This window comes from Balaenoptera physalus (assembly GCF_965194825.1).
Source record: "Balaenoptera physalus genome assembly, chromosome: 4".
NCBI classification, from domain to species: Eukaryota; Metazoa; Chordata; class Mammalia; order Artiodactyla; family Balaenopteridae; genus Balaenoptera; species Balaenoptera physalus.
Window position 1 is genome coordinate 78,380,564 of NC_138891.1, and position 27,711 is coordinate 78,408,274.

Genomic DNA, 27,711 nt, shown 5'->3' on the forward strand with positions numbered 1-27,711 from the left:
CATGTGGGCGAGGCTAAGGGGAAAAGACAAACTTTGAGCTCAGCTTTCTTGCTGAGATTCCTCTCAATATTTTTTGTTAGGCGGTGCCGCGGACACCTTTGCTTCGCAGTGATTGGCTCGCGGCGGGGGCCTCGTGGTTGTCCAATATGGCGGCGCCCAGTGGCGGTGTGAGCTGTGAGGAGTTCGCCGAGTTCCAGGTGATGGGGTTTTCCTCACGCGGCAGGCGTGCCCTTCCTTTTGTTCCCGGACCCTGTTCCCTACTCTGGCCTGGGAGGGAGTGCGGACCAGTTGTGGCAAAGGGGATATTTCAAAACTCCTTTTTCGAGCCATTGGAGGTCATGGGGGCGCGGGCTTGGCCTTAGGGAGCGAGGCTGCTGCCTTGGGGTCATGGCTCTCCCTGCGCCTCCCAGGCCTTGAGTAACTGCACCCAGAAACTCCAGTGGTTCCTCGGTGGCAAAGCCGAGACCGGCCGGGTGGGTAAGGATTGCAACAACCATTTAGCCATTCTCTGAACTCAGTTTTTAGTCTCTGTCATTCCCCTCCTGTTTTAAGCTGAGTATTTATAGGAGAGAAGAAAGTGAAGGAAAGTTTATTTACTTGATAAAACAAAACAAAAACATTGTACGAGTTTCACTGTTTTGATGGGTCAGAACGTTTGGAGGCTTGAAGGGTCGATTAATCCTAGTACCTGCGCTGGTGCTCTGCCTTCCCAACCATTAGAGAAAATGTAACATTTAAGAAAAAGGTTATGTCTTTTATATATTCAGACACCAGAGGTCTAGGGCTGATTATTAACCCACGAATTAAAGAACAGGGGGTCTGGATTTTGACGAAGTTGCTATGAAAGTTATCTGTTCCAATGTAAGCATAAGTGCTGCTGTCGTGATAAGAGTGTTGAATTTAAAAATAATGAAAAATGTATTTTCTAAAGATAATGAAAAATCATTTCACGTATCACTGACCTCTGTAGTAAGCTTTGTGCTTGCATCCGTTTTTAGGGAGTGATATTCTTGAAGATAATCTCAACAGATTGAATTATTTGACAAACATCATTTGGTCAAAGAAGTTTCTGTGGAGTCTTTCCAGCATTATATACACCCTTTTCACCACTTCAGCTGCGCAGATTAGATCAACACAACAGCAGCAGACTTCAAATGTGATCAAAGTGCCTAACAAATACAAATATTTGTAAAAATCTTAAATAAGGTAGAAAAAAGACTGTTGGATTCTAAGGTTAACCAGCCCATTTGTGGCCTTGGTCTTGTCACATTAGTCCTGTGATTTAACTTGGGTTAATGAGCTCAGATAATTGAGCAATGATAGCCTTAAAGTTTATCTGAAAGAACCCTAGTTAGGAAGTTGGATGTTCTGGGTTCTAGTACTACTTCTGCCATTAACAGCTTTGGGACCTTGAGCTAATCACCTGACCCCTTCCATAATTAACTTTTGAATCTGTAAAATAAGATTATGTTAAAAAAAACATTTAAAATGGCTCCCATCTCCATAATTATTTAAATCTCTAAAACCAAATTTCAAAGGATCTCTTTGAGCTGTTGAAACATCCAACAGTGCTTAAAGAACACTTTCATTTTCTTTTGGAAGGTCAGATTAGATGTTGTAAGTGGGGCAAAAGCTAAACTGTCTTGCAGAACCATTTTATTCACAGAGATAATGTAAATTAAAAAGTCATAAAATGAATCTCATTAGTGAAACCTGGAGAAGTTTTTAGATTGTTTCTCTAGGACTTTTCCAAATGTGTGGTTTATAATGGAGAATACCCTGGGTTAAAAGTCAGAAGATCAGGTTTTCCAGAGCTGGCCTTGGCATATCATTTAACCTCATTATGAATGAGTATAAGAACATTTGCCCCTACTGCTTCAGAGGCATACAAATGTAAAAAAAAATGTATTTGAAAATGTAAAGTTTTAGTACAACATTTACATTTAAATGAATTTTGTAAAATTATAAACTGTAGTTAACTGGCACACTCACAAATTATTAATCAAAGTTTATGTTTTTTAGAGCTATGAAACCATTACATTTTGTATGTAGGTACCTCATATGTGAAAAGCACTGCACTGAATACTGTGGAAGAGAAACAGAAAATTGTGTACTTTTTATTATAAAGATTTAGGTACTTTTTCCCCAGAATTTTATTATGAAGATGTTCAAACACTGTAGAAAGTTCAAAGAATTTTACAATGAATACTCATGTACCCACTGTGTAGGTTCTACAGTGATTCACTGTATTTACTAAATCACATACCATCCTTCAATCTATCCATCAATCCACCTTTTTTATTTTTAATTTTTGATGCATTTCAAAGTAAGTTGCTACCTCATCACTGTGTCCTCATATGACTTCTTTGTGCACACAGAGAGAAAGAGATCTCTGGTTTCTCTTCCTCTTACAATGACACCAGTTCTATGGGATTAGTGTCCCACCCTTATGACCTCATTTAACCTTAATTACCTCCCTAAAGGCCCTGTCTCCAAAAACAGTCACACTGGGTGTTAGGGCTTCAACATACGAAATTGGGGGCAGGAGGGGGGCCGAGGGGGGACACTGTTCAGTCCATAACAGAAACCTGCTAGGTATCAGGCACTTGGAGAGACTGAGTGGGCAGGATATAAAACAAGGAACGCAAGCGGGGATATAAAACGTGTAGAGGATATTTAGAATATGAACACAATACTGTAACAGTTCAGAGAGAATTAAGTCAATAGATGGTAATTGATCTGTACCTGAGGTGGACAGAACCAGGGGAATTCTAGGTAGAAGGAATAGTATATAGGCAGAAAGTTTTATATATTGGGGGAGGAAATAGCAAATTGCTGGAATTCAGAATTTGCACAGGTGCACGTTGGGATTACACAAAAGATTGGAACCAGGTTATGAAAGGCCTTGAATGCCAAGTGTGAGGTTAGGGAGTCAGTGAGCAGAGGGGGTGAATTGATCAAAGAGATGTTTTAAGAAGATTTATTACCACGCCCACAGTCTTTGTTAGCACCCTATCATTTTTGCAATTAGCTTTGCTGTAGCTCTTCTTATCTTCAGTCATTCCTTTCTCTAATATATCTCCCCTTCAATCTAACCTCCATAATGCTATGGCTTCATACTGTTATCTTCTAAATTTTAGAATCTGAACCATGCATCTAATTTCAGGATTATACGACTAAGTCTAAACTACTTAACATGGCATACAAGTCCTTTTAAAATCCAATCCCAAAGTGCCTCTGCTTAGTTAGCTCTCACCACTGCCTGTATTCATACATACTTCTCTCTCCCCAACCCCTGCCACTTCCAATGTACATTTGAACTCTGCTGTCCAGCCACATAGGCCTACTTTTCCCTGAACACATGATGTTTTGTCATTTCTGTGTGCTTTTTTTCCACTTGACACCCTGAAATCCCTTCTTCCTGACTCTATCTGAGACCCAGTTCATATATCACCTGAGCAAAATCAACTAAGTATTCCTAGAATGTTTAAGTCTTGATATTTCTGGTAAGAATATTTATTTATTTACACACAATTGATTTTGAGTTGTTTGGTAATTAGGTACAGACTAAATAGACTATTTTCTAGCATCAGTGATGGTATCTTTTGCAACATACCTATCTGCTCTCTGTTCCTTTGCCTGCGAGTGCAGAGGACCGCACAGGACTCTGGCAGTTGCAGGCAAGTCTGTATTTCTAGCTTGGGGGAGGCACAGTGTGAGCATTGTTATAAAAATGGAGTTTGAGGAGCCAGAAAGAGCACCATATGAATGGGATCTACTTCTGGGTACCTTCAGGCAGAGAGTGAGGAGAAGAAAGGTTAAGAAATTTCAGATCATTCTGTGGAGTACATTTTAATTTTACTGTCAAGTAATAGACCTTTTACCACCCCCCGTGTACTCTAAAAGCTTCCCAAAATAATAAAAAGAATTTATCTAAGGAGTAACCTTAGGAATAGAGTATAGTATAATTGCAGGGGCAGTAGAAAATTTTCTCCACCCCTCCCTGCTGCTAGATATGGTCAGTCCTTCAGTACTGAAATTGCCTTCCAAGAGGGTGAGATTTTCACCCCACAGTTAAAGGTAATCCATAAAATGCAATTCCAAGTGCCTGAATAACTTTAAAGGGTTAGCCTAAAGTTAGAGATTCATGATATATCAGAATTTCTTGTTGTTTTGAGGACAATGAAAGGAGAAGCTGGAGGCACTACAAAGTTTGGAGAGTTATCTTCTGCTGTTCTTTGACACTTAGAAGCTGATTAGGGTTCCAGGTCCTATACAAAGATGTACTCTTCAGAGAGCCACTGAACTGTGTATATTTCTGTATTATCTCTGTGGACTTGTGTTGCAGTTTGTTGTATGCTATCTGCTCAGGGGTGTCTTCTTTATATTTTCTTGGTGAATTTGTGAGAGAGAGGGTATGCCATTGGAGCTAAGTATCAAGTAGGTAGGTAGTAATTCCTTATGAATGATACATATAGTTTAATGGCAGCACTTATGTGCCTGCATTAACCTTCATCTGCTCTCAGTCTGTGAGGGTACCTAAGCTTTTCTCTAGACCCCCTTGGAGTTGCCTTAAGAGCCCTGGCACCTTTTGTACTGTAAAGAAATTTGTGCCTAGTGAGGTAGTTTATAGTTCTTTTCCTTCTCCTTTTGCAATTTTGAAAGAAATTCCTTCCTGAGCCTTACCCCTTTTTCCCCCTTATCTTTAGCTTTCCTAGTATCTTTTCTGTGATATTTAGAAGTAGCTTACAGTTCTCAGCAATTCCTGAACAAGTGCACTATCACTTTGTCATTATATTATCTTGAATTCAACACTGTCCAGTAGAGCTTTCTGTGATGGTGGAAATTTGTGCTGTCCAATATGGTAGCCACTAGCAATATGTGGCTCTTGAGCACTTGAAATGTAGCTCGTGCAATTGAAAAATTTTGATTAAAATAACCTCATTTTATTTAGAGGTTAGATTAGATAGAGGTTCTTTAGATAGCTGGTGTCTTTCATATTAAAAGCCAAGCTCTAGATCATATATTGATTCTTTAGCACACAGAGAACTGATATATTTGAAAATTCACATTTGTAAGACTGAAATTGTTTGATTTATTACCTAGTTAATGCCAATAAATTCCCATTGCTGTAAGGAACTTAACAGTATGTCCAAATTGTTTTATTGGAGGGAAAGTTGGCTATATTGCTAATGATCAAACTCAAAACTAGTTAAAGTTCCAAGTAAATCAAAACTCTAGGAAATGATATAATCTTTCACCTGCATCAGTCTCCTAACTAACCTCTTTGCATCTACTCTTGTTTCTCTCTAATCCATTTTCCACACTTTAATTCTTTAACTTTAACTTAGGCAATCATTTCAGAATACAAATCAGATCATGTAACTCCACTGTATTTAAACACTTCATTGGCTCCCTGTTGCTTTCAGGAAAAAGACTAAAATCCTATAACATGATCTGTAATGGTGGACCTCATTTTACACCATGCTTTCTCTTATTCTCTGTACTTAAGCCACATTAACTTTTCAGTCCATTAAACAGTCTATTTAAATGACTCTTGTGAAATCACCCATAGTTTCCATCCTGCTAAATCTAAAAAGTTAATTTCTGTCCACATCTTTATTGACTTCCTAGTAACATTCAACACAGTTGACCGTTTCCTCCTTGAAACCTTTCTTCTTCTGACTTCTGTGACATCTCAGTCTTTCTCCTGTAGTTTTAAATGCTAGAGTTCCTTCTTGATCGTTAACCCCCTTTATTCCCTACAGTCTCCCTCAATGATCTCTTCTTGTTTTATGGCTTTAAAAACATTAATTTGGGGAATTCCCTGGCAGTCCAGTTGTTAGGACTCCAAGCTCTCACTGCTGAGGGCCCAGGTTCAATCCCTGGTCAGGGAATGAAGATCCCGCAAGCCGTGCAGCATAAATAAATAAATAAATAAACAAATAAATAAATATTTGTTAATATACCTTCAGCCCAGTTCAGTGTCAGACTGGTATATTCAACTTTCTGCTTAACTTTTTTACTCATATCTAACAGGCATCTCAAACTTCACATGTCCAAAACAGAATTTTTTTAAAAAACTATTATGCAAAATTTCAAATTTCACAAAAGGAGAGAGAGTACCATGAATCCCTGTGTACCCATCTTTCAGTTCCAACAATCAGTTCATGGCCACTCTTGTTTCATTTATATACTACCATTTTCCCCATCCTAACCAGATTATTTTGAAGCACATCCCAGGTAGATCTTTTGTTCTGTAAATATTTCAGTCTTTATTTCTAAAAGATTACAATTTTAAACAATACCGGTGTCACAAACAATTAACAATAATCCTAAATGTAAAATATCCTGTGAGTCAGAATAGGATCTTGATCTTCCCACTCCTTCCAAATCTTTTCCTCTCCCAGTCTCTCCCCACCATTAATTAATGAATCTACCATCCATTCAGTTGCTCAGGTCTCAAACCTAAACGTCATTCTGTTTTCTTTTCTCATCCTCCAACACCAATTCATCAGCAAGTCCTATCAGCTCTCTCTTCAAAATATATCCTGAATCCAACTTCCTCTCCCTGATTCCACTGCTACCTCTTCTTTGTCTCTTGCCTAGACCACCATAATAGTCTGCTGAATGATCACCCTGTTTCCATTCTCCACATAGCAGTCGAAGTTATCTTTTAAAAAATTAATCGTTGTATCATTCCCTTGCCTAAAACCCTGTTTCCTTTAGGAAAAAACCCTTAATTGTTTCTGTTGTCTCTACTGTCCTTTATTTTCTCCTCAGCTCTGATCTCACCTAATACCACTCTTTCCCTTATTCACTTCCAGCCCACTTGCCTTCTTTTAGTTCTTCAAACATCCCCAAGTTTGTTCTTGCCTCTTAATTTTTGACTTGTTCCCCCAGATGTCCTTTTAGTTGGCTTATTTATATCATTCAGATCTCAGCTCAAATGTTATGTCCTGGAGAGGCCTTCCTTGATCTCCCTATCTAAAGTATTAGCCCCTCAGCCCCACCTAGTCATTCTTCATCCCATTACCAGTTTTCTTTTTTTGTAGTACTTTTCAGTACTGAAGTTATCTCATTTATTGGGGTACTTGTTTATTGTCTCTCTCCCCCTCTGAGAATTTAGCTCCATAAGAGCAAGAGCCTTTTCTATTTTATTCACCATTATAGCCCTGGTGTTTAGAATGGTGCCTAACCATTAGACATTAGTATTTTTTGAATGAAGAGTGAATTAATGAATCAACTCTGTGGTGTCTCTAATTGCTGCATATGTTTAAAGAAGAAAGATTGCTGAGGACTCTCAGTCAAGGAAAGCTTTATCTAAAAGGTATAATGTAAGCCTTGGCCTCAGGATCAGTTCGATTTAGATAGAGGGAAAGAAGAGAGAGGTTTTAAAGGTTTTTTTTTGTTTTTGTTTCAATAGGCAAGTTGTAGGAGGTAAAGTTGGCAAGGAAGGTCCCTGTTTGCTACTTACCTATTTTTTGACTCTAAATAGTACTGCCACTGTTTGTTTGAAATTTGCCACTTACTGACATTATATATCCTCTACTGTACATAAAACATTATTTAAAGTGGTGGTTGCTTAGTGAATATGTTGAGATTATCCCCTAAGAATTCCAGTTTACAGAGAATCTTGATACTATTGACAAAAATAGAAAGATACAAGAAGAGGGGATAAGATAGTGAAGTTAGTTTTAGGTCTGATGTTTGCCTGTTTTTATTAGTCTAAATTATGAGCCTTCTACAAGCTGTTTTACTTCTAGATTGGGTTCTAGAAAAGGGCATTAAATTACTAATTAAAGATTAATAGCCTGATAGGAATAGAATCTAGGCTGCAGACAGACTGAATGGCCTAAATGGTTATTATAATTGGAAACGCCTAGCTGTTAATTATGAGGGAAATGGTCAAATAAGTTGTGATACCTCCACAGAATAGAATATTTATGCACCTATTAAAAATGCCTTCAAGGTAACAAGGGCAGAATGCTCATAATTCCATAAAGTAAAACTTTTAAATGTTATATAATACCTCAATTTGATAAAAATATTTGCAGATACGTATAGAAAAAACTGAACACAACATTGTAAAGCAACCATACTCCAATAAAAATTAATTAAAAAAAAAAAAGGGACATCTTATTAATAATGGTTAACTATGGATGATTCTATTTTCTTTAAATTTTTTTCTAATTTTTCCAAAATGATTGTGTAATACTTTAATCATAATAAAAGTTTATTTTAACAAGTGGATGATACAGCATAGGGAATATAGCCAATATTTTATAATAACTTTAAATTTAGTATAATCTATAAAAATACTGAATCATTACATTGTATGTTTGAAATTAATATAATATTGTAAATCAACTATAATTCAATAAAAAAGAATAAATGGTAACTATAACTTATTCACAATCATATGATTAAATAATGTATGCAAATCGTACTCCTGCCAATTTTCAGATTAAAAGCTGTCATTTTTAATATGACCAAAAAAAATGGATGAAAGGAATGAAGAAGTTGATTTCAGTGATGGATTTAAGTTTGGCAAAGAAATAGGTTCATATGTTGAAGGAAGTAGAGGATCAAGCAAAGATGCTTTTAATACACATTAATATTAAATGTTAACTTCCTGGATGTTTTCAATAAGTGTAGTCCTAGTATTATACACTTCTGTTTTCTTAATGATTTTTCTGTGATTGTGTTTTGTTTTGTTTTGTGGGGCCGGGGTGAGGTAAGGGTGGATTAAAAGAGAAAGAAAGGGGTATACTACTAGAAACCTTTTCTAGAGTTTATATCATCTGCAGACAGAAGGTAGCTGATACCCAGCCTTTGTCTAGTGACGAGTGAAAAGAAGTACCCTAATCAAAATGTGGGGAGAAGGGACTATGCACCTATTAAATTATGCTGTGTTGGTATACTCATCAGGGTCTTTCTAAGTTCCCTGCCCTTTTGATATTATTTTTATTTTGATTGGGTTTTGAGAGTTGGATCCTCTTTTAGAGGGGAGAGATCCTTGGGAAATGTGAACTTGGGTAACTGAGAAAAGGTAAAACTACTTGTTCTATGAACAAGAAAGCCACAAAGAGATTTGATTCCTTTTCTAGCAGTATACTTTATTTTTGTTACAAAAATAATACACAATCGTAGGAAAAAACTAAAAAACAAAAAGCCTGAAAGGAAAAAAAGCTTGAAAGGATATAGATTAACGTCTGCACGTTAATCACTGCTGAGAGTTTCTTGTGTATCTTTCTAGAAAATTTCTGTCTAGCACCACATTTTAGAATGATAGACAAAGAGGGAACAGAGTAAGCAATGACGCTGGATTGTTTTGGACCAGTTGAGGTAATCAAATTCAGTAGAATCCTTTATTGGCTGTATGCTGGAGATGGAAAGAACACACAGTGTTTGCTAAGCAGCGTGCCAGCGCCTGGGGTTTACAAATGAATGAAACGATCTTTACACTTAAGATGATCACAGTGGGACCAAGGAAAGAGTTGTGCCAATCGTTAGAATTACTATTACATAACCTACCTCTCATACTTGTAAAAAAGATTTTTCTGTGGTTGCACTATATATAGTGTGGTTTCCCCACTCCTAATTCACAGGGTTGTAACATATCCAAGAGCTTTATTTATTTATTTAGTTTTGCTTAAATGGTCTTTTTTTAACCACTTAACTTTCCATTCAAGTTACTATTCTTTTATTTTAAATATATATAGGAATTACTCAAGGTGATGAGGACGATTGATGACAGAATAGTACATGAATTAAACACTACGGTTCCAACAGCTTCCTTTGCAGGGAAAATTGATGCCAGCCAAACCTGTAAACAACTTTATGAGTCTGTAAGTGTACCTTTTGAGTCTTTTCTTTCGTGCTTCCTTTATGCCTTTCTCTGTAGGCAAAATAAGAAAACAATTGACATACAATTAAACTGTGGATACAAGAATGGAATCTTCATGTTTTCTTGCCCACACCTGAGGGTGTATATAGGTTTTGATCCGGTTTCTACAAACTAAAGAAAATGTGTGATCTTAAGCACAAGTCTGGGAAGAGACAGTTATAAGGAATGAAAGCAGCCGTTTTTTGACCCCCTCGTGAGCAGCCTTTAACTAAGGAAAGCTTATGCTTCAAGGAATGAAGGAGAAAGTGAAACAGTCAAGTACAATAAAACAGTGAAACAAGAGCAGGGTCTTTGAATGAATCAATCTTAAGAAGCTAGACACCTGATTTAAGGAAGAATTAAAACCCTTCACACTTTTTATCAATATATCTTCTATCTTCCCTCACTCATCAGGAAGGGGAAAAGAAGCATTTGGCAGGAGAGAAGGAAAAGCCACAGATAAATTGTCCTTTTCTGAGGCTTTGGTTTCTCAAGTATATGTTTTTTCATTGCCTCTTAAAGATCCCCTTTGTTTCTCTTTTTTAATTTCTAAAAGTGAAAGGAAATAACGACGTAGCTAAGCATTTTTTATAGCTTATATTTTTTTCATTAATTTGGAAGCTGATGTTCAAATGGCATTTGCTTTTTTAGGCTCTACCACAAGATTACTGTATTACTTGAAATCTAAAGTCCATTTCTCAATTATGAAAAAAAAAATCAGTTTTGGATAAACTTATTCATATCACTTAAATTCAAAGCATTAACTGCTGATATTTTTTTTCTGCTTTTATGTGAAAGTATGTTACTTTGTTGAGTGGTCAGGTAATTCTTGTGGCTTCATAAAATTGCAAGGATGGGGGCTTTAAGGAGTAGACTCCAATATTGGGGTAGAGAGCATGGGTCCAAGGCCTAATTTAGTATGAGGTTGTTCGACAGTTCGCTTAGTTTCTTTGGGTAGCTCTGTCTAAAGAACTATTGATAGAAGTTTGTAATGGCTTTAGTGATCCACCTCACTACCCACATATATATTTAATCTCTATAATCTATTCAGTTGTTTCCATTTAGAATCTTTTTATTAACCTGCAGGTTTATAGTATAGCAATTAACAACATGGATTCCATATCTAGATTAAATCTCACCTCTGCTACTTCCTAGCTGGGTGACCTTGAAATAACCTCTGAGTCAGTTTCCTTATTTGTAAAATAGTATCAGAAAAGTATCTGGTCAATTGTTAGAGGATCTAATGAGTTAATATAAAGTGCTTACTGTACTAAATGTTTTATATATAAAAGCTTGCTGCTTCTCTTATTGTTGTTATTATTTCTTATTCCTTTGTTGAACCAGGATAAACTGGCATGCTAAATTTGGAACCTTTCTGTTTTAGATATTCTTGTGTATGTGTTTGGGTTTTTCTCCATCTGTATTCTAGAGGGATCCAGCAACATGAACGTATGTAAAGGATTATTTATCAAGTAGCTTTGTTCCAGGGGTCGAGCCTGCAGTAGAGTACCCATGCTAACAAGTACCACTGAGTTCCCTTAGATATTGTCTCAGTTAAGAAGTGGAACTCTGTGACATGTCCAAGTTGTTTATGGTCACCCTGACTGTCTTTAGTCCCTGACCCTTCCTTCTATAGTCGATGAAGGAATATTTGCACTCTCTAATGATAATACTTCTTCATAGGAGAAGATCAGCAAAGTTATTATAAAGCACTGATTTTAGAAATTCCAAATCTTAAATGTATAGTCTTAGTAAAAATGAAATAATTTCAGTAATATTCCCTTATTAGAGCATATTCCCTCAATATATGAAGTTTTCCTAGCTTTACATTGTTTATTGTTTAATTTCAAGATAAACATAAAAATCAATACTGAACAGTTAAAAAGTCTATGAACTTGGAACAGTGCTTTACAAATGCAAAACTGTTACCGGTGTCATAATGATTGATTTAAAGTAATTCTTAAAGCTATCTCTTTAATATAATGAACTTTTGGACTATATGTTTAAAAAGTATGCTTCTTACATCCTTTTGTCAGAAGTTCTGGAGGAGGATTTAAAACACAAAAAATGCCGTGACAAAAACTTATTAACTTTTTTTGCAATTGAGGTATAGTTGATGTACAATATTATATAAGTTTCAGGTGTACAACATACTGATTCACAATATTTAAGTGTATTGCTTTTAATCATAGTTAAACTAAGGGTCATTGTTAGGATTCTAAAATGATGTTTGGGAAATTAGAAATTAGAGTTAATTTAGAATCAACCTTTGTTCTAGAAAGAAAAACACCAAAAAACTATAATCAGGAAAACGACATTCTGTTTCGCTTAAAGGCAAAAAGCATTATGTTAAAATAATGATTAAAAGGTAGTAGGTGAAAATTTCAGCCTAAAAGAAGTTCTCAAAGTTGTGGTAAAATAAAACTGGGAAGTCCTAGATATACCCCCTTTAGACTAGTTTTGAATCATTCTCCTGCCCCACCCCAAGTGTCTTCATTTCAAAATTGCTTACCCCAAATCAAAGGAAGTATGGTTATGATATGGTTATAGTTGAGGATTTTTCTCCTTTAACCAAAGTTTTACTTTACTGAGTTTCTTAATTTTATCTCAGTTCCTTTAATAAGCACTTTATGTAATAAAGAAATAATTCTCTTATGACCAAATCCTCAAGCATCTGATACTAGTGAGCTAATAAGCCTGGTTTCGTGTTATTTCTTCTCTGGTAGGCTTATGTCACGCCATCTGTTACTAGTTATCAAGCGTCCTCATTTCTTTGACATATATGTACAGAAAGAAGTCCATGCATATTCCTCTTGCATATGCTCTTAGTTTTGAATTTTATTGAAGGATGGTCATGAAAACAGACCACAGTAATTGATAATACTGAGTAAAAGGTGACTTGCCCAGTAATTCCTGTTCACATAGGAGTGAGTTCACAGTGGGGCTAATCTGAAGGAAAAGTAAGCAGGTGAGGGTAGGAGGGTAGTCGGCATCTAGAAGTGTATCCACAGGGAAGGGGCCAAGCTAAAGAGGGGAATAATGGAGGAAAGCCCAACCAAGGAAGGAAACTGTGTGGAGAGAGACCAAAAGAAAGATACTGAACATTTTAATAAAATGTACAAAATTTGAAATTGATTTTAAAATGCAAATAGAAAAATGAGAACATTGTGATAGACTTCTAGTTGGTACTAATGCTGTTTCACTAATTGCTGGGGGATTAGACAAAATATCAAAGTAATTAAATAGCATCTGGCATCTGAGCAATGTATTGAGTCATGTTGCCTCTAAATTTTAGAGGTGGAAAGGATATTAGTGATTATTTACTCATAATCCATAATTTTCCAAAAGAAGAAACTGAAGCCTGTAACAGAAGCAGCATATTAGCTAATAAATATGGGCCTTGAGGCTGTCCTTGTGAACCCTAAATGTTACAATGAAAAAAATTAGCATATTAGAGAAATATACTATAGGTGGGATTAACATCTGTTAGGAAATTCCCTCCCTTCACATGGGTACAGCTTTTAACTAATGCACTTTTAGTATTCCCCTCTAGAAATATAAAGGTTTATTCTTTCCTGGTGTGTATTAGACCAGTAGTTCTCAACCACGGGGTCCCAATATGACCATTTAAGAGCTGTATTTCAAATAACTTATGAGGAATGCTTATAGAATGGTTGTTAGTCCCATATTTTATATAAAATATATATAATGGGTTATTTCTATACAGCCATCACTAGCATAGCATTGGGATATTCCCCCTTCAGAGGGAAGAAGGAATGATATAACGTGATTAAATGGAGCAAGCCAACACTTAAATTTTAGTTGGAGGTGAACCACTGTTATTATGCACCATTAATTATAAAGACGATTGCATATTATTTTAGTATTTTGCTCTGTCTCCACCCCAAGTTTTTGGGGTATCTTCAGAATTTGGCTATGATCATGGGAGTATGTTTGAATTGAAACATGACTATCATAATTAATGAAACAAGGCAGAAAATAGATGCAAATTATTGTATTGGATTTGTTACATTAAGATGAAAGCTAATAAACAATTGCTCTGTCGGGCATCCTTACTCTCTGTCAGCACACGCAATTGATGGAATCAGTGACCTCTACTTCATGTACAATTTTTCCTTGTTAGTACTTAAAGTTTAAAATCTTGAAAAGGGTTCTGTCTGACATAGGTAAATGTAGCATTCTTTGTTTTTCTTTATTGTAACTAAGAGCTTCTCTATATCACTTACTTTATAATTTTTTGCACTGTTGACAACATGAGGCTCAAAAAAAAATGAAAGGACAAAAAGAGAAGAGCAATAGGAAGTGGCCCAGAAGGTGTGTGAGGGGTGGGTATAGGGTAGAGGAACACACAGATGCAAGAATGGGAGAGAAAGGAGTGTAGGGAGAAGGAGACTGAGATGAAAAGCTCAGCACGAGGAGTGCAGGAAGAGGAGCAGGAAGGCCTGGGAGCTTAGTGAGGAAGAAGACAAGCCAACCTCTTCACTTTCACCCTCACAGCTGCTGCCTTTGAGCTGGCTCATTCAGCACAGTCTTCTCTTCCATAGATTCAGTTTTTAAAAACTGTTTTAGAAAGTATTACATTTCTGTAGCCTAAAAATTTTTTTTTAAAACACTGAAATGTGACAAATTGGTGTGATTTTTTTTTCTCATTTCCTTCTTTTGTTCTTTTAGTTGATGGCGGCTCATGCCAGTAGGGACCGAGTCATAAAAAACTGTATAGCTCAGACCTCATCAGTAGTAAAACAGCTCCGAGAGGAGAGAGAAAAGAATTTGGACAATTTAACGTTATTAAAGCAACTTAGAAAAGAACAGACAAAGGTAAGTTGAACAGGGTTTACATTTCTGAGGCAAGGTTTCCAAACTTAGCCTTCAAAATAAAGGCAGTTTTTAATATGAAAAATTCAGAGTAAGATATGGTTATTACTTAAAACAAAATGATCAGGAGATTAGTACTTCATTTTTAATGGGCTTTATTTTATTACATTTCAATACTAATTGGTAAATTAATGTGCATTTCATGAACGTATGGAGTGTAGCAAGCTTTAGCTAAAAGAAGCATGTAATCATGTTATTTCCATTCCTTTATATATTCCACAGTTAAAGATACAAGGATTAACATAGACCAACACCACATCAAAAAATCTAGGGAAATCACATCTGTATCTATGTTTTGAGGCTTGACTTGAGAAGAAACGTTTTTTAAATATATTTACATTTTGAAAATATTTACCTCTGGTTTCAGCTGTAGAAATCTGCTGAAATGTAATATAGATATTTAACTTCAGGATATTACCCTCTTCCGCCATAAAAATATAGTACTATTTAAATATAACCAGGGCCACCAGAGCCTCATTATGTTTATTTCTTTGCTGTGGAGAGGATGGTATGGGTCTTTGACTCTTTTCAGACTCTCCTTTGTTTCCACTTCATCTCCCATGCCTACCATTTTCCCTTTTAGGAGAACACCAAGTGTCCACTGAGTGCTATGTCCGAGCAAGCTTTATTTTCCCTAAGTCAGCCATCATGTAGATGGGGTGTGGACCTCAGAGTAGAGTTAATGAAGCAGAGCTATTTCTTTATAGCCCTTAAACATGACACGTCAAGAAAACAGTTGAAATGTATGCCATATTTTATTTTGTGGACTGCGTTGCTGTCTTTTGAGGAGGGTGGGGGTGGGAGGGGGCCTTCAGGGGTAACTTTTTTTTTTTAATTTTTAATTTATTATTTATTTATTATTTTTATTTTTGGCTGTGTTGGGTCTTCGTTTCTGTGTGAGGGCTTTCTCCAGTTGCGGCGAGTGGGGGCCACTCTTCATCGCGGTGCGCGGGCCTCTCACTGTCGCGGCCTGTCTTGTTGCGGAGCAGAGGCTCCAGACGCTCAGGCTCAGTAGTTGTGGCTCACGGGCTCAGTTGCTCCGCGGCATGTGGGATCTTCCCAGACCAGGGCTCGAACCCGTGTCCCCTGCATTGGCAGGCAGATTCTCAACCACTGCGCCACTAGGGAAGCCCAGGGGTAACTTTTTATTCCGATACAATTTCAAACTTACAGAAAAGTTGCACGAACAGTACAAGGAACTCCCATATACCCTTTACCTATATTCACCTATTGTTTACATTTTGCTCCACCTGCTTTACAGTTCATTCTCTCTACTCTTCTTTCCCCCTCCATCCTTCCCTCCCTCTTTCCCTGTCCTCCTCCCCCTCCCCCATACACATTTTTTTTCCTTTACCATTTTGAGAATATGTTGGGCACATTTTACTCCTTTACCCCTACATATGTTGGTTATTTCCTAAGAACAAGGGCTTTTTCTTACATGACCACTGTATAATTATCAAAATCATGTCTGTATTTTAAGATGGCTTAATAGGTGACTTACTGATCCTTACATGTCAGGTGACTGAAAATCCAGTGTGAGATGGAATCATGTTTTCATACTGAACAATTTGTGAAGTTTGCTCTTTGTTTAGTAGATGTAGCCAAACTTTGAAAAAGGGATCTTGCTGTCTCTCTCAAGCCTTTGTTCTTTTGCTGCACACAGGTGTGCACTTTCTTAGTCATCCCACTGATGCAGTGTGTCTCACTGGATACAGGATTCATCCACTGTCTTTGCTGTTCTCTTTGTTCATGACGACTGCTTCAGCCCTGTGTTCCACACCTGCTCATTCATCAGCCAGTGGTGGGTTCTTCAGACAGTGAACTTAGGCTGTAATGGTCATCTTAGCCTACCCTCCGTGTTGATGAAGGCTTATAGGTAAATTACAGAAAGCTGGTTAAGATCTAGTTTTTTTTGGATTTTGTATTTGAACAGGCTCTTGAAGTATTGACAAAGGAAAATGCAGGGCAGGACTGTTAAATCAGAAACTGAAAAATCATTATTTGCAAATTAAGTCAGACAAAGAATAGAGTAACTCTTGTTAGCAGAGCGCAAAGTTCAAAAACCACTGAGTGTTTGGGAGTGATGTGTCACACAGTTTTGTCTGCCCTCTGTTCTACCCATATGCCTTTAGAGCCCAGCACAATCACTGCAAGGAGGAGTTTTAGAAACCAGCCAGTGAGTTTTGAAAGGTAGTTTTCTGGCCTGTGATATTGCATAGGACTAGAGTAGAAGTTAACCATGAGTAGTATTTAAGCAAATAAGGAAACTTGAATTTTTTTTTCAAGTTTGCTATGAAGATTATAGAATCAGAAAGAGACAGCTCTTGGAGATGTTCCAGCTCTACCTCTTCATTTTCTATATATGGAAACAGACTTAGAGATACTGACATCCCCAGAGTCACAAGCTAGTAAGTGGTAGAACTGGGACTTTAACCCAAATTGTCTGACTCTAAATTCAGTCAGTGTTTTTTTACCTTAAGTTGTGACTAATAGTCAAATTCTGATTACTTTAGTGAACAATTTATTTACATACAGTGATGCCAGTCTGAAAGTTCCCAGTTCTTTACCTGAATCCTTACCTCAGAAAAAGCACATTCCTTGCTGGAATTATATACCTGCTGTCACCTCTTAGTAGCCTTTGAGAGGAAGTTTACCTGTTTAAGACCCAGAGCCTCAAAAACAGCCATCTCGGGACTTCCCTGGTGGTGCAGGGGTTAAGAATCCACCTGCCAAGGCAGGGGACACGGGTTCGAGCCCTGGTCCGGGAAGATCCCACATGCCGCGGAGCAACTAGGCCCGTGCTAATGAAGACCCAACGCAGCCAAAAAGAAAGAAATAAAATAAATAAATTTATTTAAAAAAAAAAAAAAAAAACCATCTCAAAGGTAGCATTTTGTTGTTGGCACTGAAATTGCATTAGAAGCTGGCTGTAATATCTGCGGTGTTCAAGAATAGAAAAAAAATGGATTGTAAAGGCAGACAGCTCTAAAGAAATAATCCCATCTACCACTTGGAGGTTTTGTAACCTTGTAAATTAATTGTTCTGAAACTTCTGATTTTCAGTTTGTAAAATGGAATTGATACTTAGTAACTTCTTATATTTTCTTTTCTTGGTGAGGATTAAATTGTATAATATATGTAAGAGCTTGCATATTGACTGATAATGAAGTAGCAGTTTCTTTCCTTTTTGAGTCGCTGGGACTCCATATTTGTTATATTAATCCTCTTTACAATATCCCCCCAACCAGTGGTTTCCACCTTTTGTTTAACCAGTATTAAGGGGGTTGGGGGTATCTACAGTCTTATGTGGCAGTGCATTCTCTTTTTGGACAGTTGTAATTGTTCAGAGATTTTCTTACTTAGTGTGAAAATCTGTCTCCTTGTAACATGTAATTACTGATCCTTAATCTTCCCTCTGGATAAGTCTAAACCCACTTCTACACAACATCCCTTTAAATATTTGAGAGCGATTATGAATACTGTCTTAGTGGCCTGTTGTAACACTGTTCTTTAAAGTTGTTACTTCTTTGGCAGAAAGTCCAGGCTCTGACGGAGCAGTGAAACTTTAATGATTTCTGGGTCGATATAACTGATTAAAATCTGAAACCGAGGTTGCTCTGATGTAAGCAGGCGGGCTTCCTCAGGCTTGTTACTACTCCACAGCACATCAGAAATGCAGTCCTTCCCCTTGTTCATGGTTTCAATCCTATATACTGCCCCACATTCTGACAGCAGTTTTGAGTCTACGAAGGGAGTTTACAAGGAGCATTGGATCAGTACCACATCCAGTCTTTTTTTTTTTAATTAATTAATTAATTTATTTATTTATGGCTGTGTTGGGTCTTCGTTTGTGTGCGAGGGCTTTCTCCAGTTGCAGCAAGCGGGGGCCACTCTTCATCGCAGTGCGCGGGCCTCTCACTATTGCGGCCTCTCTTGCTGCGGAGCACAGGCTCCAGACACGCAGGCTCAGTAATTGTGGCTCACGGGCCTAGTTGCTCCACGGCATGTGGGATCTTCCCAGACCAGGGCTCGAACCCGTGTCCCCTGCACTGGCAGGCAGATTCTAAACCACTGTGCCACCAGGGAAGCCCCCACATCCAGTCTTATTAGTGTTACATGCATATTTCTCAAACCTCCTGCCTGCTGTACTCCTAATTTATGGTTAGGTTCTTTGGTCTTGGGTACCTAACTCATGGTTGCCCAGAATCCCTCTGGCATTTTGTTCCCAAATCTCCTGGCCTGGGTCTTGACTTTGGCCTGAAGAAATCATCCTGCTGTTAACCTCTTGGCTGCCTCAACCTGTAGTTCATGCTTTTTTTCTCCTAATTTTCCTGAATATTTTCAAGTTCTCCTCCTGGAATTGGTTAGCTTCTTTCCTTTCAAGTCTCTCTGACCAGAGGCGACTAGGAGTATGATGGGCCCTGCCATCTGGACCTGGCAATAAAATTGGCTTCTTTTTTGATGGAGTAATTAGGTTGGCAGTTAAAAAGAAAGTTAGAAAGACTAGCATTTTTAGCCTCACACCTCTGGCTGTATGGTTAAGGTATGGAAAACTCATCCCTTTCTCAATTACTTGAGCCTTATATATTCTTCTTCTCTGTTTTTCTTCCTGTTTCTTTTTTCTTTTATTCAAATCAGGTTGCCACCTCCTTGTCCTTTTTTTTGTTCGTCTGTGCTATCTTTGCAAATCTATATGGTAGGATCAATAACTAGAACTAGAGTTATTGAGTTCAAGGACATGTGAATTTACATTTTTGGTAAGTCTTACCAAATTGCTCTCCATAGAAGTTGTAACAATTTGTACTCCTACTAAAAATATATGTGAGTGTATCTTTCCCCATACCTTCACTAATACTAGGTTTTATCAGACATCAGATTTCTTCTATTGAAAAAATTTTTGTCATATTATGGCTTAATTTACATTTCTTTATACATGAATAAAATTGTATATTTTAAAAATAGGTTTATTGGCCATTTGTTTTTCTTCTGTGAACTACCTGGGCATTTGAGATTTTTTTTTTAAAACCTCTCAAGGTGATTATAATATGCAGCAAAGCTTGAGAACTATGGCTTTATAAGATTAGCAACTAATTAAATATGAGGAGAACAGCTATTTCAAAGAAGGTTTTGAAATCTGGCCTAAGTATTACCATTAATAAAGAATGCAGGAGCAGCAGCTGGTTTTGTTAGGAAAACATAGTTTGGTTTTAGTTCTTTAATTTAAATTTTCATAACTTCATTTTTGTTTTCCTTTCTTGCAGTTGAAATGGATGCAGTCAGAACTGAATGTTGAAGAAGTGGTAAATGACAGGAGCTGGAAGGTATAAAATAATGTTGGTTCTTGGAGAGAACTAGGAGGGGAAGCAGAACTAGCAAAGGGAAACCAAGGGAGGGGGGAAGCAAAGAGTGCCTTGGGCACTTAAGAATAATAAAGATCCTTCATTTACAAGCAATTGAAGGCTTTAACTTTGGGGGTGGGGGGCGGGTTGTGGTTAGAATCCAAGTTAGAGCCATCTTGCAAAAAGTAGCTTTACAGTCATATGGTAGAATTGCATGATCCTCATGGGAACAGAATTGGAGACATTCTGTATGTTTCCTAATACTAATTATGGGCTATTTGATATTTAGAATTATTAGTTGTTAACTTAGAACCTTCAACCAGGTTATTTGTTCAGGTTAGCTTTTCTGAGCTCAGTTACTTTCCATAAATTTTCATATCATTATCTATCCATCACAGTTGTTTGTTTTCTAACATATCTGATCGTGAAACTTTGTAGTTTTACTGGTATTTGATAATAGGCGTTTTATGGCTCCTAGATTCACATGCTCCTTATTACCACCTACTGGTTCTAATTAGGAATTAGATTGGGGGACCAGGATCCCAGGACTTTACATGTAGTTAAAAATCACAAAATTCTACACTATTGATAATACTATGTATAAAATAGATAACTAATGAGAACATACTGTATAGCACAGGAAACTCTACTCAGTGCTCTGTGGTGAACTAAATGGGAAGGAAATCCAAAAAAGAGGGGATATATGTATATGTATAGCTGATTCACTTTGCTGTACAGTAGAAACAAACACAACTTTGTAAAGCAACTATAGTCCAATAAAACTTAAAAAAAAAAAATTACAAAATTCCTACTTTAGTTTTCTGAAAAAGTATGTCTGCATGTCCTCTCTAAAACTTCAGAGATTTCCAAAGGGCAAAATCTATTAAATCTGAAAGAATGAACTGAAAATTCTGTTTTACCCTTTGAAATTAACCAATGGAATGGGGCTGGATCCAGAGGGAGGTTAACTGAACCAAAAACTGGAGTGTACCAACTTGCAGAGCCATGAATAAACTGCAAAATACAAATCGATTTTCTTTGCTTTATCACATTTCTTTATCCTATCCTCTTTGCCAAGATTTCTTATTTCTGCCCTTTCCACCTATGTGATAAGGTGTTTGCTCCTTGAAAGCACACACATTTCCCCTTTTATCAGACAAATGGAAGTATATTGTCTACACTTTGTTTTTTTCCCTTAATATATCTTGGAGATCTTTTCAAATCAGAACATAAAGAGCTTCCTTATTCTTTTTTATGCTTGCTTATATCCCATTGAATGGATGTACCAAAATTTTTATTTGACATAGTCCCACATGACACGTAATCATAGAATGTTCTTTTAACATTATGATATGTTATTTGTTTAGTTTTTAGGAAGCAAGATAAATAGAACAAAACATTATATAAATTTATACAGTTTAGCAAAAGACTGGACTCCCTTCAAGTATATCTCCATGTGAGAAGGATCTGGCACTCATTTAGAAAAACATGACAGATATCTAAATAAAATCTACATTATAAAAGGATTTTTTAAAAAAATTTTATTTATTTATTTATTTTATTTTTGGCTGCTTTGGGTCTTCATTTCTGCACCCGGGCTTTCTCTAGTTGCAGTGAGCGGGGTCTACTTTTTGTTGCGGTGCGTGGGCTTCTCATTGTGGTGGCTTCTCTTGTTGCGGAGCATGGGCTCTAGGCACGCGGGCTTCAGTAGTTGTGGCTCATGCGCTCAGTAGTTGTGGCACTCGGGCTCAGTAGTTGTGGCTCGTGGGCTCTAGAACACAGCCTCAGTAGCTGTGGCGCATGGGCTCAGTAGTTGTGGCGCACTGGCTTAGCTGCTCCACGGCATGTGGGATCTTCCCGGACCGGGGCTCGAACCCATGTCCCCTGCACTGGCAGGTGGATTCTTAACCACTGTGCCGCCAGGGAAGCCCTATAAAAGGATTTTTAAAAAGCTTTATCTTAAAGTTAATTTAGATATTTTTGTCTAACTGTCCAAAATATGTCCGGAATATGGAACTAGCATATTTGTTAGTTTACCAAATAAGCTAGCTTGTGATGATTTTTTTCCTTGAATAATTTAAATTTTATTAAAATATTAACATTATCATATAAATGAATATCAAGGCCTTCTGAGCTCTTAGCACCTAGTAAGTCAGTTTGAACCAGTGAGGAAACACGTCTGTTTCCTAAACCTGTTGACCTGGGACAAAAGAGGTTATATCCACCTGACCCATGCCAAATTTAATTGAATTCCAGGCCTGATTTATACAGGATGACTCAGTGACCTTTGTTTCTGTTCACATATCTTAGGTGTTTAATGAACGCTGCCGAATTCACTTCAAGCCTCCAAAGAATGAATAAAAAGATACTTTTTTTTAAAAAGGACCGGGTCATCTCATAAGAGTTAAGCATGACAGACATCAACATGGTGGGCTTCCCAGGAAGATTTCTGAGCCAACAGTCCAAGACCTTTTGTTGATTTCAGCCCCACTTACCCAAGACCTCAAGTATAAATAATTCTGATAATTATGGAGAAATCAACTGCTATTTTGTACTGATTCTGTAAAAAAAAAAAAAAGATATTTTGTAACTATTAAAATAATTTTCTGACTCAGTGTACATAATTATTTGATTGTTTTCCAAGTTGAGGCAGTAAGTTTTGTAAGAGAATTTAAATACAATTTCAGTATCTGATTTGATTTATATTGTACCTTTTTGAATTTTACAAATTTATTGGCATGAGCATAGACCTTTATGGTCATTGATAGTTTTATCTCTTTATTTATCTCTTTAGGTTTATTGCTCTTAAGTTAAAGGGCAGTAATACAGGCTGGATACTGTCCAAAGAAATTCTCTTAGTACCTTAACTTATCTCGTTTTCATATGCAAAAACTAATGTTGGGTGGAAACATTTTCCTGGATAATGTTTCCGTGGACCATGAAAAGGAAAGCAAAGTAAAACAAATTCAGAAAATGGAAAAGTAGAGGAGGGCTTGCATAATGGTATGCTAGTACAGGATGATTGTATTCGTTTTCTGTTGCTGCTTAACAAGTTTAGCAGCTTAAAATCACCCCTATTTATTATTTTAGAGTTCTGTAGGTCAGAAGGCTAGGAAGCCTTGACTGAGTTCTCTGCCTGGGGTCTCACAGGCTGAAATCAAGTTGTGGCCCAGACTGGGCTCTTGTCTGGAATCTCCAGAGGAAGAATCTGCTTCCAGGCTCATTCAGATGGCAGAATTCAGATCCTTTCGGTTGTAAGACTGAAGTCTCTGTTTCCTTGCTGCCTGTCATGGGCCACTCTAAGCTCCTCAAAGCCACCCATATTTCTTGACACCATGGCCCCCTCGCTTTTCAAGCTAGCAACAGTCCATTGAATCCTCATTCTTGGAATCTGACTTCCTTTTCTGCTATAAGACAGACTGCTTTTAAAGGGTTTGTGTGTTTATATTAGTTTTACCATAATAATCTTCCTTTTTATTACCTTAAGAGTCAACTGATTACAACTTTAATCATACCTGCAAATCCCTTTTGCTGGGTAATGTGACATCACAGATGTAATGTCTCATATTCACAGTCAGGGATTAGAGTGGGACATTTTGGAGAGTCATTCTAGGATTCTGCTTACCACGATTTAAGCAGAAGCCTCCTGGCTCTGGCACAGTTAGATTGACCCAGCGGGGTTGTGGAAAGGCTTGTGTGTTCAGTATGTTGACCCTTATCAGATTGTGCACTTGGAAGTGAGCAATAAATGTATAAAGTGCTCACTGTTCTTTCAAAAACAGCTTTTGAGCATCTACTGTGGCTCAGATACTGTTGTAGTTGTTAGGGATATTGATAAACAAGACCTACTTTTGTTAAGATTATAATGTAGTCTTTTAAACAAGAAAAAAATTTCCTAGTGCCAACAGTGAAAAAGATTTTCTATAGGACTTACCTATTAATGAATGGTGCATGACAGAAAGTTGATGTTTAATAATTTTTTGATGGATGAGTGAATTGAAAGGATACACGTGAGGATAAAAATAAAACTCAACAAAGATGCTCAACAGGGAATTCAGAAACAGAATCCTTGGAAAGGATTCATGAGAGCCTTTCCAGAATTTCACGTCTGCTAAAGTACTATCTAGGCAATCCAATTTTAGCAGGATGCTTGAATCATTCCAATGTACCATATTATGAAAATGTGCAATTATGATAGTATGGAGTGACTTTTAGTATAAATGAATACTAGTATGTTTAGTTGTGATGAATGGCATTTTAAGCCTCCAACTTTTAAGAAAGGGATGGTGCATTGCTTTTGAAAGTTGATTTGCCTGCTGAAACAGTGTCTTGCATGTAATCGCTGCCTTAAAACAATCTGTTGATTTTGTTGCTTGAAGGATAGGTAGGATTTAGCCAAAAAGAGAAGAAACAGAAGGTGCAAAAGTTCAGAGATGAGTTTGGCCCTTCCTCAGCAGAACAGAAGATAACCATAGAGGAAACATTGATGATAATCCATTTGCAAATTCTTTTAACAAGTATTGGGTCGGCCAAAAAGTTTGTTTGGGTTTTCTGTAAGATGTTATGGGGAAACCCAAACGAAATTTTTGGCAAACCCCGTATTTGAGTACCTTCCAAATCCAAATTCTAGGCACTATTAGCCACTGCTAACACATCAGTGAACAAAACAAAAAAAATACCTGCTCTGAAAAAGCTTACATGTAGTGAGGGGAGACAAACAATAGAAAGTTAATTATATAGCATGCTAAGAAGCGTTAAAGTTCCATTCCGCCCCCGCTCTCCCCGCGTCCCCCCGCTGCAGTCCCAAAAGCAAGGAATCAGGAATGGGGAGTAAAGAGTGGGTTTCAAATGACTGTTCAGTCAGTCTCTTTCAGGTTGTGCTCCAAAGATACCAGTTTGGGAAACAGCAATAATGTACCCAGTGCTACTGCAGTAGACTGTGCTTCTGTGCCACACCACTTATTTAAGACCATCCAGGAATAACTTGGAAGCTGGGACATTAGTCAAACGTGTGGTCTCATTTCAAATCAAGAAAAAAATATTCCGCCTAGAGATGGATGATCTAATCAAATACATCAGAGATCACTTAGGGTACTCATGATTTCTGTCTATACTTAGCCTTTTAGGTAAGCCTTGATTGTTTCTTTTTAAAAAAATACTTAGTTGAGCATGAACACTGAAGAGTAAAGAAAATAGTCAAAAAGTGATCACTTCTGGGACGTCCCTGGTGACGCAGTGGTTAAGAATCCACCTGCCAATGCAGGGGACACGGGTTCGAGCCCTGTGTCCCACAGGGACAGAAGATCCCACATGCCGTGGAGCAACTAAGCCCGTGTGCCACAACTACTGAAGCCCGTGCGCCTAGAGCCTATGCTCCACAACAAAGAGAAGCCACTGCAATGAGAAGCCTGTGCACCACAACGAAGAGTAGCCCCTGCTCGCCACAACTAGAGAAAGCCCACACGCGGCAACAAAGACCCAACGCAGCCCAAAATTAATTAATTAATTAATTAATTTTAAAAAAAGAACACTCTCAAGAAGTGCAAAGACAACCACAAAATGGGAGAAAATATTTGCAAATCATATATCTGATAAGTTACCTGTAACCAAAATATGCAAAAACTACAACTCAATAATAAAAAGACAAATAACCCAATTTAAAAATAGACAAAGGATCTGAATAGACATTTCTCCAAGGAAGATCTGCAAATGGATGATAAGCTCATGAAAAGATGCTTGACGTCATTAGTCATCAGGGAAATGCAGATAAACACCATGATAAGATACCACTTCACACTCACTAGGGTGACTAGACTCAAAAAGTCAGGTAATAACAAGCGTTAATGAGGAAGTTGGAGAAATCCAAACCCTCATATACTGCTAGTGGGAATGTAAAATAAGGCAGCTACTTTGGAAAACAGTTTGTAAGTTCTTTGAACAATTAAACATAGAGTTACCTTATGAACCACCAATTTTACTCTTAGGTATATACCCAAGAGAAAAGAAAACATTTGTATACACAAAAACATATACACAAATGTGTATAGCAGCATTGTTCATAATAGTCAAAAGGTGAAAGCAACTCAAATATCCATCAACTGATGAATGAATAAACAAAATGTAGTATGTCCATAAAATGGAGTATTATTTGGCTATAAAATGGAATAAAATATTGGTACATGCAACAACATGGATGAACCTTGAAAATATTTGTTAAGCAAAAGAAGCCCATTACAAAAGATCATATATAATATGATTCCATATATATGAAATGTCTAGAATAGGCAAATCCATAGAGACAGAAAGTAAGTAAATTAGTGTTTGCTTAGGAGTGGGGGTGTGGAGAAGGATGGGGGCTGACACTTCATGGAGTTTCTTTTTGAGGTGATGAAAATGTTCTAAAATTCGTGGGACTTCCCTGGCGGGCCAGTGGTTAAGACTTTGCCTTCCAATGCAGGGGGTGCGGGTTCGATCCCTGTCAGGTAGCTAAGATGCCACATGCATTGTGGCCAAAAAAACAAAACACAAAACAGAAGCAATATTGTAACAAATTCAATAAAGACTTTTAAAAAATGGTCCACATCAAAAACAAAAATCTTTTTAAAAAGTTCAAAAATGTGCTGTGGTAATGGTTTCACACATTTCTGAATATACTAAAAACCACTGAATTGTATACCTTGGGTGAATTGTATGGTATATAAATTATATCTCAATAAAAGTGTTAAATAAGAAAGAGAAAAATGGCAGTTAAATGGAACACAAAGTTTTGGACTGGATCTTTTTGCAATAAAGGACATTTTTGGGGGTGACTGGGGAAATTTGAATGTTGTCTGGAAGATTAGATGTTAACAAATGTTTTGATGCCGAAACCCGGCCTCTATGCACCAGCACCAAATTGAATCTCATAGACAGAGTTTTGGATGAAGTAGAACAGAATAGCTTTATTGCCTTGCCAGGCAATGGGGCCCACAGTGGGCTAATGCCTTCAAAACTGTGTATCCCCACCCAGGGGGCTTGTGAGGAGTCTTATAGTCAAGGGGTGGGGTTGCTGATAAGGATCAGGGTGCCTGCAGGACCTGCATTCCTTCAATCTAGAGATCATCTGGCATCAGGTGGTATTGAACTGTGACCTTCTCTCTGGAAGGAAGAATGCTTCACCAAGTAGTTAACATCTTCAATCTGGTGTGGGTTTTAGTTCTGCAGAAGAGCTCAAAGATATTGTTATGTATGTCCCTTGAGGAGGAACCAGGACCCTGCCCAAAGGCTGCACTACTGTTTCTTTTTAAATAATTAATTAATTAATTAATATTTTTGGCTGCCTTGGGTCTTCGTTGTTGCACACAGGCTTTCTCTAGTTGCGGTGAGCTGGGGCTACTCTTCGTTGCAGTGCATGGGCTTCTCCTTGAAGTGGCTTCTCTTGTTGCCGAGCATGGGCTCTAGGCATGTGGGCTTCAGTAGTTGTGGCACTCGGGCTCAGTAGTTGCGGCTCATGGGCTCTAGAGTGCAGGCTCAGTAGTTGTGGTGCACGGGCTTAGTCGCTCTGGAGCATGTGGGATCTTCCCAGACCAAGGCACAAACCTGTGTCCC

At 37.5% G+C, this 27,711-nt stretch overlaps 1 protein-coding gene across 3 annotated transcripts; it reads left to right on the top strand.

Annotated features, from left to right (window-relative positions):
- The first annotated feature begins 81 nt into the window (after positions 1 to 81).
- MIX23 (mitochondrial matrix import factor 23) lies at positions 82 to 22,734 on the top strand. 3 transcript variants are annotated; one of them, XM_082459502.1, is made up of 5 exons: positions 82 to 197; positions 9,726 to 9,851; positions 14,582 to 14,728; positions 20,047 to 20,106; positions 22,435 to 22,734. In XM_082459502.1, exons 1-5 carry the CDS (start codon positions 147 to 149, stop codon positions 22,483 to 22,485), a joined length of 435 nt encoding a protein of 144 aa, XP_082315628.1. In that variant the 5' UTR covers positions 82 to 146; the 3' UTR covers positions 22,486 to 22,734. The 3 variants fall into 3 exon arrangements, with proteins under 3 accessions (XP_082315628.1, XP_082315627.1, XP_082315626.1); XM_082459501.1 differs by lacking the exon at positions 82 to 197 and adding an exon at positions 1,035 to 1,156; XM_082459500.1 differs by lacking the exon at positions 82 to 197 and adding an exon at positions 1,037 to 1,206.
- Positions 22,735 to 27,711: the final 4,977 nt, after the last annotated feature.